The 13808-nt window shown below is 37.6% G+C and overlaps 1 protein-coding gene across 1 annotated transcript; it reads right to left on the bottom strand.

The window, feature by feature from the left end:
- Window positions 1-5: 5 nt before the first annotated feature.
- LOC102218868 (beta-galactosidase-like) lies at window positions 6-8026 on the bottom strand. Its single transcript, XM_005800690.3, has 16 exons — window positions 7801-8026; window positions 7396-7565; window positions 6480-6630; window positions 5114-5174; window positions 4940-5034; window positions 4686-4866; window positions 4558-4616; window positions 4354-4475; window positions 3591-3631; window positions 3398-3516; window positions 2582-2656; window positions 2414-2503; window positions 2181-2294; window positions 1916-2047; window positions 1600-1827; window positions 6-448 (listed from the first exon to the last, which is right to left on the bottom strand). The coding sequence occupies exons 1-16, from the start codon at window positions 7861-7863 to the stop codon at window positions 245-247; spliced, it is 1905 nt and encodes a 634-aa protein (XP_005800747.1). The 5' UTR covers window positions 7864-8026; the 3' UTR covers window positions 6-244.
- Between the last annotated feature and the right edge of the window lie 5782 nt (window positions 8027-13808).

The raw sequence follows: 13808 nt of genomic DNA, 5'->3' as shown, positions 1-13808 counted from the left end.
CCTTTTTATTTTTGGTAAAAACAAAAATTCTGATTTTGTAAAATTATTCAAGATAATTTAATAAACACAGTTAAAAAAATCAAATTATTATACAAGATATTTACATAATGTGCTGCTAAGAATGTCTGTAGGATGATCATAAAGCTGATTGATTAAATGTTATGACCAAAGTTAAAGAACAAGACAGGGGAGCGAATGAAGAATTGGCAGCAGTAAAGCAAGAATTATTTGCTCATATTATTAGTCAGGATTTCCCAGCAGTGGCGTTGAGCTGAGGCCGGTCCATAAAAACAATCCGCAGGTGTGCTGGGGCTCCCTCCAGCTCCAGTAACGTGATGTTGTTGGGCAGACTGGTGCTGAGCAGGGGCCCGGGGACGTACAGAGTCTGCTGGGGACCCCTCCCTGGCCAGTATCGTCCCAAATTCACCCCATTAATCCAAACCTGGCCCTGATTAGAAACAAACACGTCATTTATTATTCTCACAATAAAAGCCTATAAAAACAATCATTACTCCCTCCACACTTATTGAAACCCTGGTAGAGATGCGGAAAAAGCCTTAAAATAAATGTATCTTTTATTGCAGTAGCATTATCTCACTGAAAAAATAAAATCCAACCATTTCTGACTGTATTTAGTCAGAAATAATCTTATGTTAAGAAAGACATTATTTTACAATAATACCTGGGCCCCAGTTTTTTGTTTTTATGTTTAATGCCTTGTTCAGCTGTGTTTTGTGAAAAAGATGGCTATGGAGGAAGGTTTGTGTCTGGTGACTCATTCTGGTGGCCACATGTTTTAGATAGGCCCAAAGATGACCCATGTTCAGTTTTCCTTTATTTAAAATGTTCTGGTATTTTAAATAATTCATGCTCTCTAACAAGGTTCCTTGACCCTTTGTAGGAGAAACAGGCCCACAGTATCACAGCTCTGCCACCATACTTAAGCATGAGGTGCTTTCTTTTTTTTACATTTTCAGCTTACTGGTAGCGTCTGCCACATCTGTATTTCAAATGTCTATGCATATAGGAGAGCTTATGATGCCAGGGTCTTTAGAAGAGAAACTGGCCCAAAACATCTTGCTTTACTGTGGGCATGAGAAGATTTTCCACATTCATAGCTTGTTTCATGTCAGGTCCACCTGGGGTGTTTGTTGCTGAAAAGCTCAGTCTTTGTCTGATTTCACCAAAGAACACATAACATTTAAGAATTGTCATGTTTATATTCTGTGATGGTAGAACAGAAAAAGCTTAATCCTGTCATGCTTCTCTAACAACTAGTTGGCATCTAAATTAGATGTTTAGAAGTTTATGGAGACTTTCTGAGTCCAGTATGCCTTTCTTAGCTTCAGTTCTCCTAAGACTGGTGCCCAAACTTTCCAGCTTCTGACCCGTAAAATAAAAATGTAGGATGCCAATAACCTCAACTCTTGGTTGGGCATACAAGCATGTTAATTGAGTCAGCTAAAAAGTAGTGCAATGGCAATAATCAGCACCAAAGGGAAATATCTCCAGATTTTCAGCGACGAGGCTATTTTAAGGCTTTCTACATATCGGTACCAGAGGAGCCAATACGTGTGTAGGAATAAGATGATGAATTACCTTTGTCCATTCAATGAGCTTGAGAAAAGTGTCCCATGCTAGCCCGTTAGGTTGTAAGGTCCCCATGTAAAGGGTGGGTCCAGCTGAAGGTTCTCTTCGCGGGGATGGGACAGACTTCCGACTGTTTGAATGAGGCCATCCTCTTGAAATGGCTGCGTCAATGTCCAACGGATAGATCTTCCAGCCTGTCAGTACATCTTTACCTAAGATCAAGTTGCTCACCAGGCCCTAAAACACAGAAATACTGTAAGCAAGAGAACCATAGTTTCTGTGTGTACAGTTTGACGTATGTTGGTCATATTTAATGTTGCCTTGCCTTGTAGTCGTTGATCTTACTGCCAAAGTTAACTCTGCCCATGTTTTCAACTAGAATATCCAACGTGTCCCCCTGTTTTCCTGTAACATTCATCACGAGTGCGGTATCTCTCTGCAACAACCCCTGGAAAACCTGTTTGAACACATTTACATTAGCTTCCAAAAGGACAACACTATACTTAGATTTATAATGTTAATCTGTATTTTCCGCACTGACCTGGAAACCTGGATGGCTAGACAAACAAAAGTTCACAGAAAGCTCTTACCCCATTGACTGACACATAAGCACGGTCATGAACCCCATTCAGCGGCGATATAAGTGGCGTGGGCTCTGTGAGGTCGTGGGGCAGCGTGGTCCGGTACAGCATGTACCCATAGTACTGGACACAATGGACATGACAGGTTGCAGACACAACAGTCTAGTTTTCTCTATTTCAAGAGGTTTACTGTCTATGCTGCTAGCCTTTTCTCTGTTGTTGACTTCAGAATGGCACCGTACCTGTTTAATCTCTTCAAACGTCAGAGGATACTTGGATTGGACTGGCCCAAGAGGAGAAATTGTATCTAGCAAACTGCTAATGTTTCCAATCTGTAGAAATAGATCATAATGAGTCACTCAAACATTTTAAAATGTGTTTTGGCCAAAATTTTGATTCGATTTTACTACCTTTTCCAGCGTGACAAAGCCATAGGCAAACTTAGGAGTTGCTGGCGGGATGGGACCAGCGGGGATGTCTCTAAACTAATGATAAATAATGATTTGTTACTTTTACCAAAATCAATCAGAACATCTCAACAAATCAGAATATCACTCAAAAGCTGGTTTATTCAAGTAATTCAATTCAAAAACTAATACTCAAAGAGTGCTACACAGTAAGAGTTTATTCCTATTCATTTTGATGATGATGCCTGAAAGTGAAAATTTAGCTTTTCATACATAGATTAGAATATTACACAAATTATGCAATCATGGAAAAGCTGCTGACTTTACATTTTTACAGCAGACAGTTGTTGATAACCTCTACTTGGAGGGTAAGTCTCAAAAGATCGCTGCTAAAGACACGTTCTATACACACAGCAATAAAATTATGCATATCAATGAAAAAGTTGTGTGGAAGAAAAAAAAAACTAATGTTGAGAAAGCCTTAAGAGGTTTGTGAAGCACAGCCTGTTAAATAGTGATGCAGTATTTCATGCACAAGGACTCTATGCTCATGTACTCAAGACTACATGAGCATACAAGACGCTGTATTAAAAATTCTTTTTTATTGGCATAATGTAATATTCAAAATCCTGACAGTGAATGTTGGGTTTTCATTAACTGTAAATTATCATCAGGGTTAGTTAACGACTGAAATTTATTAGTTGGTGTGCAATTAACTGAATTAAGAGTTTCACATTTTGAGATAAAATAAATAAACTTTTTGATTATCTAATAATTGAGAATTACTTGTAATTTGTTTGGTTATTCCATCACCGTTACCTGCTTTACGACATCTCTGATGGCCAATAGCTTCTCTGTGGGGTCTCCTGCCTCAGTCAGCGGGGCGTCGTAATCATAGCTTGTCACTACAGAGCGGAACCTGCTGTCATGATCAGCACCTTTAAAAGAGGAGTGAGCCTTTATAGGAGATCTCCACACTAATGTTAAAAACCATGAAAATAAAAGTATTTACCGTTCCAGTAGCCAAAGTTAGTCCCTCCTTCAAACATGTACCTGAGAGGAAAGGGGTAGAGAACATGAGTTCTGAGAAAGATATTAGTAAAAGCTGTGAGGTTCTGTCTCTATCTTCGTACCAATCTTAACTCAGGTTGGTGGAAGATGAGCAGCATTCAGGCATAAAAAACTTCCCCAAATAATTTACTCAGCTTCTTTGCATTTCAGTAGACTTTAAAAAATGCTCAGGAGTATTTTAGTATCCAATTTTAGTATTGAATAAGAAATGATCAATTTGGGGAGTAAGCAGCCCTTTAGTCTGTGACTGACTTTCAAATACCATTAGTTTACTTTTTAGGTCTAAAATATTTATCCTCCACTGGTCACCAAGACCTGGTACAAAGACTGGATAGGAAATGTGTAAGAAAGTAGCAAAATACAAATGTTTTAATACCCTCAGAAAGCCTGGAGAAGTGTTGATTAATGACACTTAGATAACAAGAAAGTTTTAGTAGTTGGAAGCAAAGGAGATAGTCACTGGGAATAGTTTAACAATGCTTTATCACATCCAGATATGTGCCCCCAGCTGAAAATGAGCTTTTCTCATTGTTTTCTAAAACTATGCCCTGAAATATGTAAATCAAATACCTAAAAATACGCAATTAGCCTAGGGTCTCTACCTTAAGACACATATAATCACTTTCAATGCCTTGGTCTGCTGAGTTATCAAATATGTGTAGAGAGAAGGAAAGCTGGAAGCCTGGGAGTTCAAGGAGACATACATGTTGACGCTGGCCCCCATGGTTAGCATTTCTTCAAGCACTCTGCTGACCTTCTGAGCTCCAACCATGGCATGCTGATCTCCCCAGTGGTCCAACCAGCCTGTGTAGAACTCTGAGTTCACCTGCAAGACATCTAAACCTGTTACATCCATAAAACATCACCAGGTCAGAAGATGATGATGGATGGACTGGTGTGCAACAAACCAGGGGTCCTTGAGGCTCGAATCTTCTCTGGCGCTTGAAGGCAACAGTTATGTTGGTGTCTGAGGGAAATCAGGTAAACAATGAATGATAAAGCTGCAATTTCCATAACACAGTCAAATACCACCAACCTGTGCCAAAGTCCACCGTGGCATACAACCCATCCAATGATCCACATGTCATCTCCTTGTCTGTGTTTCCATCAGTGGTGAAGAGAACGACATCCTCGCCCAGAAAGAAGCGGAACAGCGTCCGCAGGTGACGCATGTAGTTGTAGTCACAGGCGAAGTAGCTTCCATATTCATTCTCAACCTGCCATTAAGGTTGATTCATTGTTACCTGCAATCATGTGCTAGAGATTATTGGTATTACCGAGTCTTTTTACCTGGACAGTGATGATGTTGCCACCATTGATGTAGAGCCAAGGTTTAATTTTGGGGAGGAGGACAGCAAGCCAACTGCTGACTGCCTCCAAGTAATCTGGTACAGAAGAAAGCATATTAATTGTGCATAAATATATTCGTGAAAACAGCATACTGGTATATTGGTGTCTGATTACCTGCGTCCGATGAGCGAAGTATGATGTTTGGTTTTTGAAGAAGCCATGCTGGTAATCCACCCTGGAACATAGGTTTAGTAAAGACATTTAGTTTTTGGCAAATTATTGTTGGATCACAGATCAGATCACAATCTTCACCTGTAGTCAGTGGCATTCCTCAGGGATCTGTTGTAAACCCTTTTCTCTTTATTCTCTATAGTCTGACTATGGTTTCGTTTTTAATAAACAAGGTACACATTTTAATATATGTACTGATAACATGTAGATCTACAAAATCTAATTCCACTCTCATCTTGCTCACTTATGTGGCGTCTATGTGAAAATAAATCAAGGTAATCTGGTAACACATTTGTTTTGGATGAGCTTGTTAACTATTCTCTAACCCCTCTTCCCAAGAACTTAGATGTCTTTTTTTGATAGCACATTAGAATTTGAAAAGCAGGTCAGTCCAGTTTGCATACTTTTTTATGTTGCAGTTAACAATGCTTCTATTCTTCTAAATGCTCGGATTGCATTTCTGATTGGCTGCTGCTAAACTTTCCTCTCTGGTTTTCAACTTTTGCATAGACTTCACCTGATACAATTCTTTTGTTGTCTTTCATTTTGTTTATGTTATGTGGACTTTCCACCCTTACTTACTGTTTATTACCAATTTTAAATGTAATCTATTTTTTCAGTCTCTACTTCTGGGTGCAATAGAGAATCTGTGATGTTATGGACATTTTTTTGCACAGCATTTTTTTCTTTTGGTGAAAAAATAAATGCTTTCAAATTACAGCTTGGATTTCTCAAAAGTTAATGCAAAATTTATTTGAATATAATGGAATGATAACACCAGAAGGACATAGATTTATGCCTATTTGTCTGGTAAACATCTTTGAGATTACAGTTGTTATAAACTGGTACATCTTAAATGTATTTAAATTGGCTGGATGTACACAATAGATTAAAATAGCAGTCTGTCACTGTCATAAAGTTTAAAACTTTGTACATGATTTTTTTTTTTTACATTAATAGACATCTTCCATTACCCAGGCACATGTCACACTGTACTGTGACACACGTTGCAGGTTATTTTTGTTCTCCCTTTGTGTGTCCCTTGTGTTTTTCCCCTTTTTTTAACAGGCTTTTGGAGTGAAAGACATACATTTAAAGTTTTGATATGGTTTGTTGGTTAAAACAATAACTTGACATAAGGGTTGTCTTGTTTTTCTTTGACATTGTCACTTTCACAATGCTGCTTTAAATGTTTGTTACATTGTATTATTTGTATAATTTAGGTCTTGTTGTGCAACCGAGTTGCTCCTTTTTTAGCCTGTGATGTCAAAAACTAAATATAGTACATGACCAAAGTTACTTAAATTACCATTTCCCATTCTGCACAGATGTACGGTCCTGGACGCAGGATGACCAGGAGGCCTGTCTGGTTGGCCAGATTCAGAAAATGCTCCAAATCTCTGTCTCCTGTGAAGTTGTGGACTCCCTGAACTGCTTCATGGAAGTTCCAGGGAACATATCTGAGAACACAAGGTGGGAATAAATAGGTTATAAAATATATATAGATGGTGTTTTGCAAGAGTATTCATATCCCCAGAACTTTTTAACTCTTGTTAAAGCAACAAATCTTTGTGTATTTTATTGGGATCCTATGTGACAGACTTAGAAAACAGTGTATAACCATGGAAGTAAGTTAGATATTTTATTGCTTTTTCTTCTTACAATTAAAAATATGTAAAGTGTAGTCTTAGTTGCCTTTCTTTACTCTAATACCTATAATTAAAATTTAAATAATAAATAATTGCCTTATTTGTGCCCTGTCCCTCTACAAATATCACATTTAAGGATAGTTGGCAGCAAAGGAAGCAATAAAAAGAATTGTTTGCAGTTTTGTAACAAATAGGGCACACATGAACAAAAAATACCTTTCTGGCCTCCATGTTTTGCAGGAACTGAATACATCACAATACCCTGAACATACCATCCCAACAGTGAAGCATGGTGATGGCATTATGATGCTGTGGAGAGGATTTTCTCACTAGGAATACTCAAGGGGTGAATGTGCATGACCTGTTTCTCTCTTACTTTATTTTAATACAAAACGAAAACACCATGTATCCTTTTTATTTCATCACAATTACCCACTGTTTATGTTGGTCTGTCGCATAATATTCCAATAGAATATACTGAAGTTAGTGGCTGGAACTGAACAAGACATGGAAAAGATCAAAGAGTATGCAAAGCAATCTGTGTTTTTAGTATTAAGTTGGATGTGTTTTGCTCACACTTGGACGGCATTGAGTCCAGTCATGTACATCTTCACCAGGCGGTCCTTCCAGTAATACTGCGGGATTCTGGAGTAGTGGATGCTACCTGAGATGTACTGAAAAGGCTTTCCATCTTTCAGGAAGCAGTGGTTCTTGTAATCTATAGAAAAGGATCTCGTTCCAGTGACCTGCGAGAAGAACCATGGCATACAAAGTGATGGGAAGTTCTGCACACTGACACACCTGGTGGTCATTTTCATAATTTAAACAAGGAAGCAGAAAGATGCTGATCACTGCTGTTAAATCTCTGCTAGTAGGTAAAAACACGATTGCAGTCAAAGAGCATAACATGAAGTTTATCTGAACTCCTCTAGAAAAAAAAAACACCCAGAGGAATGTAAGGTTTGTTAGTTTCCTTCTTACCGAACTTCCAGAAAGAGTTGAAAGCGCCGTGCATACTGCAAAGAGGAATGAAGCAGCAGCCATGTCCGCTGCCTCCTGGGATCAGCTTTACCTAAAACACAGACATCACTCCATTTATCGCCCTCTTTTCCCAGAATTGACGTTCTGCGTTTCTTCTGTACGAATGCTTATTGAGGAAGCAACATTTTAGTCAATATCCAGCCCGCTTCACAATCACTGTCATGTGATGTTTATTTTCTCTCGCAGCAAGGTCCTAGAGCCCGTTATTTAACCCCAATTAAGCCAAGTAATTGTGAAGAGGGTGGAAAGAAATACATGAAAGTGTGTTTTATTTTTTACACTTTTCTATTCAGTCAATATTTTGTGGGGTAATTTTTCACTGTACTTTAGGTTTTGTCTCTCTGTCAGCTTTGCACATGTCATTAGCAACTGGCTGCGTCTCTAATGTGCTGTAATTCATTCAAAATCAGGTAGATAGACAAAAACATATGTGTGAATTTTGGTATTTTAAATGATAAACTAAGAATAAGTAACATTTCCCAATATATTAAAAAATAAATGGGATGATACAGTAAATCTACTGCCACACCTCTATTTTTTTCTTTTTTTAAATAAAAAATGAGTTACTCAAGTAAATGTTACAGAGTAAATGTAGTTAGCTACTACCCACCTCTACCCCTTTGACATCCATATTTTGGTAGGTCTGATGTTGTGACATGCTCTTTCTATCTTTAGAAGATTGATTTAACCATGAAATGTAAAAAAACTCCCTCAAGTTATTGTTTTTAACCCTATTAGAATAACCCTATTATAAATTATTATTAATCCTGTTATCCATGACCGGTCCGCATTTATTGGTCTAATGTCATTCGCTTACAAACCTTAGGGGCCTTCACAGAACAGATGCATTTATTAAATTAAATCACACATAGGTGGAATCTTCCTACTAATTATGTGACTTCTGTAGAATTGGTTCTATTTTATACATATATATATATATTACTTAGGGGTATCAGAGTGAAGGATACTGACATACAAAGGTCACCAAATATGTGAGACTTTTATTAGTAAAAATTATTGAACTGTCTTTTCCTTCTCCTTCAACTAAAACCCTAAACAATATATGGGAATTTGTTCTATCTTAAACAGATGTTTAAAGCTAAGTAAGTTAAATGTGTGGATGAAGAGAACCCTCAGCTGGTGTATGACTGCTCTCCCACCCTGCTGTCATGTTATGCAGTATGTCGGTTGTGGACAATTGCCTTTATGTTCAGCATGGCAAAATGACAAAGCAGCCAGTTCAGGAACAGCTTGCTTTATTTTAACTTCAGGGGCTGTTTTTGTTTTTTTCCTGAACGTCCTTTTAAGGGTTTTTGAATGACTGTCACTTAGCAAAACATTTATTTATTTTTAGCTTTTATGTTCATCAATATATTGCCTAAATTTGCCTGAAAAGCATACAATGCTGTGGTGATATTCAATGAAGTGCCACCAACCATATTTATTAGGAGCCATCTTTACGCTCTTTGGACAACACTAGATGGCGCCTTAATACCTGAAGATGGCAATCTGGATGCTTCAAAGTGTCTTATTTTAACCACCATCGGTTGTGTTTGCACTTTTCTCTTTTTATCCATAATTTATTTTTCCAAATATGGTGTTTGATCTCAATAAAATAAATCCAACTTGCTTTTCGGACCCATGATCTCACCATTATGGTAACAAAGGGTGGCAGTAAATTGGCCACTGTACTAATGTGCAACAAGAACACTTGTTTATCTCAGTGTGACCTGTAATAACTAGGCAGTAATGGCTGCATCGCCCAAATTCATTGTATTTATACAGATAATAATAGAGGCTTTTACTCTTTCTGTGGCAGTTTGATCATCACCACCATTTTTCTCAGTAACATTTTAAACTCTAAACCCATTTCCTGTCTCTTCATTCATTACTCTCAGTACTGAAAGAATTCAATTGGTGTGCCCTCTAATGGCTAACGACGAGATCTAGAGTGCAGATAGGACAAATGTTCTGGCTTTGTGGCTCATTAGCCTTCTGTTAGAAGCAGATTATTGTCCTGTGAATGAGAGGACCAAAGCATGACGCTCTGCAATCTGGTTATTAGCGAGATGGTGCTTGCTGAGAGCAAATGTCTGCGTTTGAAGAAGCCCTGATGGAGGCCTGAAACCACAAAAACGCTGAAGATCCTAATGCACTGAGAGTGTTTATCACTTACTGAATCACTGAGGAAGAAGTGGAAGTGGAATGGCTAAAAGAGTTGATTAAAAACAAAAAAATATATTTTCCCAACGTAAACATTGCAGTCCAGTTTCTTACTACTACTGTTAGGAGAAGCATAAAATCACTGACCCGAGGGTTGGGCGTCACCTCCATGAAGTCATTTCCCCAGAGTCTGTAATTAGATTGGACCCTCCCCTTTGTGCCACCACCCCCAAAATGAGGCCCTCTTTGTTGTCTCTGCTGGAAGCAGGTGTATTCACAACCGTTCAGCCCCCATCTCCCATATGTACAGTCCAACTCATTGGGGGCAGCTGATGTTCAAAGAGACCACCACTTTTGTATGGAGATACCACTTTACATGTCATAATAACAACCAGTGTGGTCTCATCATATAAAAAAAACAATATTGTTGTAGCCTAAATTTTCTTTGATTGAAGTATTGGTCCTACTTTCATTTATAATAAGCTAAATTACTGACAACATATTTATTGCATTGATTTTTGTTTTTGTTTTTTACCTTGAGAAATAAGAAAAAAAGCTATAAATATATTTTTTTCTACTTGGTCCCTCAAATAGAGGGAAAATGTAAGTAAACCAAAATCACAGAGTCTTTAAAGCAGCACCAATGTTCTCTGTTCTTTTTAGAGAACTCCTTTGTGGAACTACTCCTTGTTAAAAGCTGCAGTATGTAAAATTGACAACGTTAAGATACTCCTCCTGGTTCTGATTGGTTGTTTTTGACTGAGAGGCACTGAGATGAGGTGGAGGATCTTGCTCTTTTCACAGATTGTCTCATAGTGTCATGACATGGTGACAGTATTGACAAATGTGTAAAAAACATAGTTTTGGAAAAGTTATGTGTTAAATAGCATTAAGTAGTCTTTATCTCAGTGATAGCCAAACTTTTTGTGACTTTGGCCAAAATGATCAAGCTAAGAGTACTTGCAGCTAAAAAAAACATATTTTTAAAAAAGTAGAGTAATAAAAATTAATATTGTGAATTATGTATTTTACCTGCTTAATATTAAACTGTGCATGCACTGCTGAAATGGCAATTAAAAACCATTCTCAGTTTTCTGACAGGAATAACCTGATTTTTTACTTAAAAGTCATTTTATTAGGTGCCAGTAACCTTGACAGCTGTGATTTTATTAAGCATAATTATCTATTTCCATAGGATGTCATATGTCCTACCAAAACACATATACTCAAATTAAAGTTTGGATCTTCAAACTTTTTCTTTTAATGAGATGATCACATTGAACTAAAAGATTACTTTGTATTTTGAATTTATTTTAATCATGACAAATTATTTGTTTATCTTAATATTTACCCAGGACGAGACCTGTTTCTACCAATACTAATACAAAACAACAGATGATTATTTTTAAGCATATAAACATAAAAGGTAAAATTCATTGATAAGTGATCATCAGGAAGTTGAGTCACATGCTGAGGAATAAGGTTGGGGAATTCCTTAAAAGTCTAGTGCTGAGCTCAGGATGCAGTCAGGAATGTACCTTCACTGTGTTCTCAGGCCCTGAAAGCCCCCTGAGTCACTGCCGGGCTAATACTCTGGAATCTGAGAGGAATCAGCTCTGAGAAACTGAACAATAAACAAAAAACATACCAGACCAATAACAAAACCTCCTGCTATGTGGGCGCTTTATATGACGTTTGCAGATCAGCCATCATTTTCTGAGTTTCTTGGAGTAATTAGGCCATAAATACGTACAGATTAGGAATGGAAAGCAATCTCAGTGTGGGAGTTTTAAAAACACAAGACTTTACAAATAAACAGGAAGCTGAACTTGTGGGGGAGCATGGGAAGAGTGTGAGTTGGCTCTCATTCCTCAGTCTTAAGGAAGGTATGGTATGCCCTCAGGGCGCATGCTTGTCTAAAGAGAACTGCGGTTGTATGGAGGATATTATGGAGAAGTTTTTGGCAGAAAAATAGCTCCACATTATGGCATATGGTTGGAGATTAATCATAGCACATAAAAATCCCTTCTATTGCCTAAATGAATCATATGGTGTCTATTTTAAAATTTCCTCTTTCATTGCCCAACCAGTGAGAAATATTTTTTTAATTTTCAAAAACCAGTCAAGATCTGGTGAACCAAATCAGGTAAACAACAGGTAGTGAAAAATTGATCATGTAATTTTGACATATTTTCTGATTACATCGGCTAATAATTATTTGTCAATTTTAAGAAACACACATTCTGTGTAAAAGCCCTAAACCTTCAGCCCAAAATGGTCAGTTGATGATTAAACATGAAAAAAGTAAAATAAATAAAAAAAATAGACGGCAATGTTAAGGCCAGAAATAAGATCCTCTGGCTTTGTGAAACACAATGAACATTTTGCACCTGTCTTCTCAGCTGTTAGATATGATTTGGTTTTACCTGTTTGGAACCCGCTTTGGGTTCAGAGTTGCCTTAATTCTTCATGGTGTGTATTCAAGAAGGTGCTGAAAATTCTTTTCTGAGATTTTGGTCCCTATTGACATTTGTCAGCTGCTCCTCCATGATGAAAATCTGCTATTCCACTGCACTACCAGACAGAGATCTAGTGAATATGGAGGCCATTGGAGGGCACTATGGTCATAAAGGGATGGATATGGCCAGCAACAATATTCAGATAGGCAGCGGTGTTCAAGCCATTCTTCAAACCATTACTAACCAGAGGTTAATTGAACTACTGTCTCCTTTGACCTCTGACATCAAAAAGCCATTGCTGTTCACACAGCTGCTTCTCAGCAGATTTCTCTCTCTCCTTCTCAGACCACTTTCAAGAAACTCAAGAGAGGATGGAGTGCAAAAACCCCAGCAGATCAGCAATTTTAGCAACACTTAGACCATCTCATCTGGCGCCATCAACAATTCATGTTCAAATTCAATTAAATTATTTTTTGTCTCCATCTTTGCCACAAGTACAGTAGATGCCTGAATGCTTTATGTCATTAGTCATTCGACTGACTGAATGGCTTTTTGCGATAAAATCAACTCAATAGGCGTACTGAAAATATAACTCATAAGTTCTCATAAGTTACTCATGGGAACTTATGAGTAAAACCGAAACAAAAACAAAACCACCTTAAGGAGGAAAATTTAAAAAAATAATGTCTTAGATTTGTGTGGATATGAGACCCAAGACTTGGTCAATTTGATTTAAAATGTGTCAAGTCATCTAAATCCCTAAAGGTAGAGGGTAGCATTTAGGACATTTTGCAACAAGACATCAGCCTGCAGTACGCAGTAAACAAGATTCTGATTATCAAAGGTCTTATTGCTAATATGTGCATCGTCATGGAGGCAAGAAAGAAGGCAGAAAAAAGCCTGATATTACATATAGTAATATATAATCTGATAGTTTTCACTCACCCAATATTTATGTTCCTTCATTAAAGATTTGCTATCTCATAACACCAAGAAAGATTCTTGATATAGGTTTGAGTAATGCCTTCTATTGGAGACCAGCTGGCTCTGTCATGTTCCATGTAATTTAATAAACACTGCAGACGGATTTATCATCGACCGTATTCACACCTTAATGTGTTACGGCCTGCTGGAGTGATCCAATAAATATTGAATCACTTCTGTTAGGGATTGTGTTTATATTTCAGGGTGTCTGCGCTTTTTCCCCCTCGTCTATCTTTGTCGAATTATATAAGATTCAATCAGTTTTAACCTTCTTGCCACCTTTCCCCTGTTTGTTTTGCTCCATGGGTGTGTCCAATAGTTTAATCCACTGCTCCCGTAACT

The sequence above is a fragment of the Xiphophorus maculatus genome, chromosome 7 (genome assembly GCF_002775205.1).
Source record: "Xiphophorus maculatus strain JP 163 A chromosome 7, X_maculatus-5.0-male, whole genome shotgun sequence".
Lineage (NCBI taxonomy): Eukaryota > Metazoa > Chordata > Actinopteri > Cyprinodontiformes > Poeciliidae > Xiphophorus > Xiphophorus maculatus.
The sequence above is the reverse complement of the archived record's forward strand: the minus strand, read 5'-3'. Positions and strand labels throughout refer to the sequence as shown.

Coding starts and splice junctions, on each gene's coding strand:
- LOC102218868 (XM_005800690.3), bottom strand. CDS start 7,863: ATGGCTGCTGCTTCATTCCTCTTTGCAGTATGCACGGCGCTTTCAACT. Junction 2,295..2,413: donor CGTTTGAAGAGATTAAACAG/GTACGGTGCCAT, acceptor CATTGTGTCCAG/TACTATGGGTACATGCTGTA. Junction 1,828..1,915: donor GTAAGATCAACGACTACAAG/GCAAGGCAACAT, acceptor TCTGTGTTTTAG/GGCCTGGTGAGCAACTTGAT.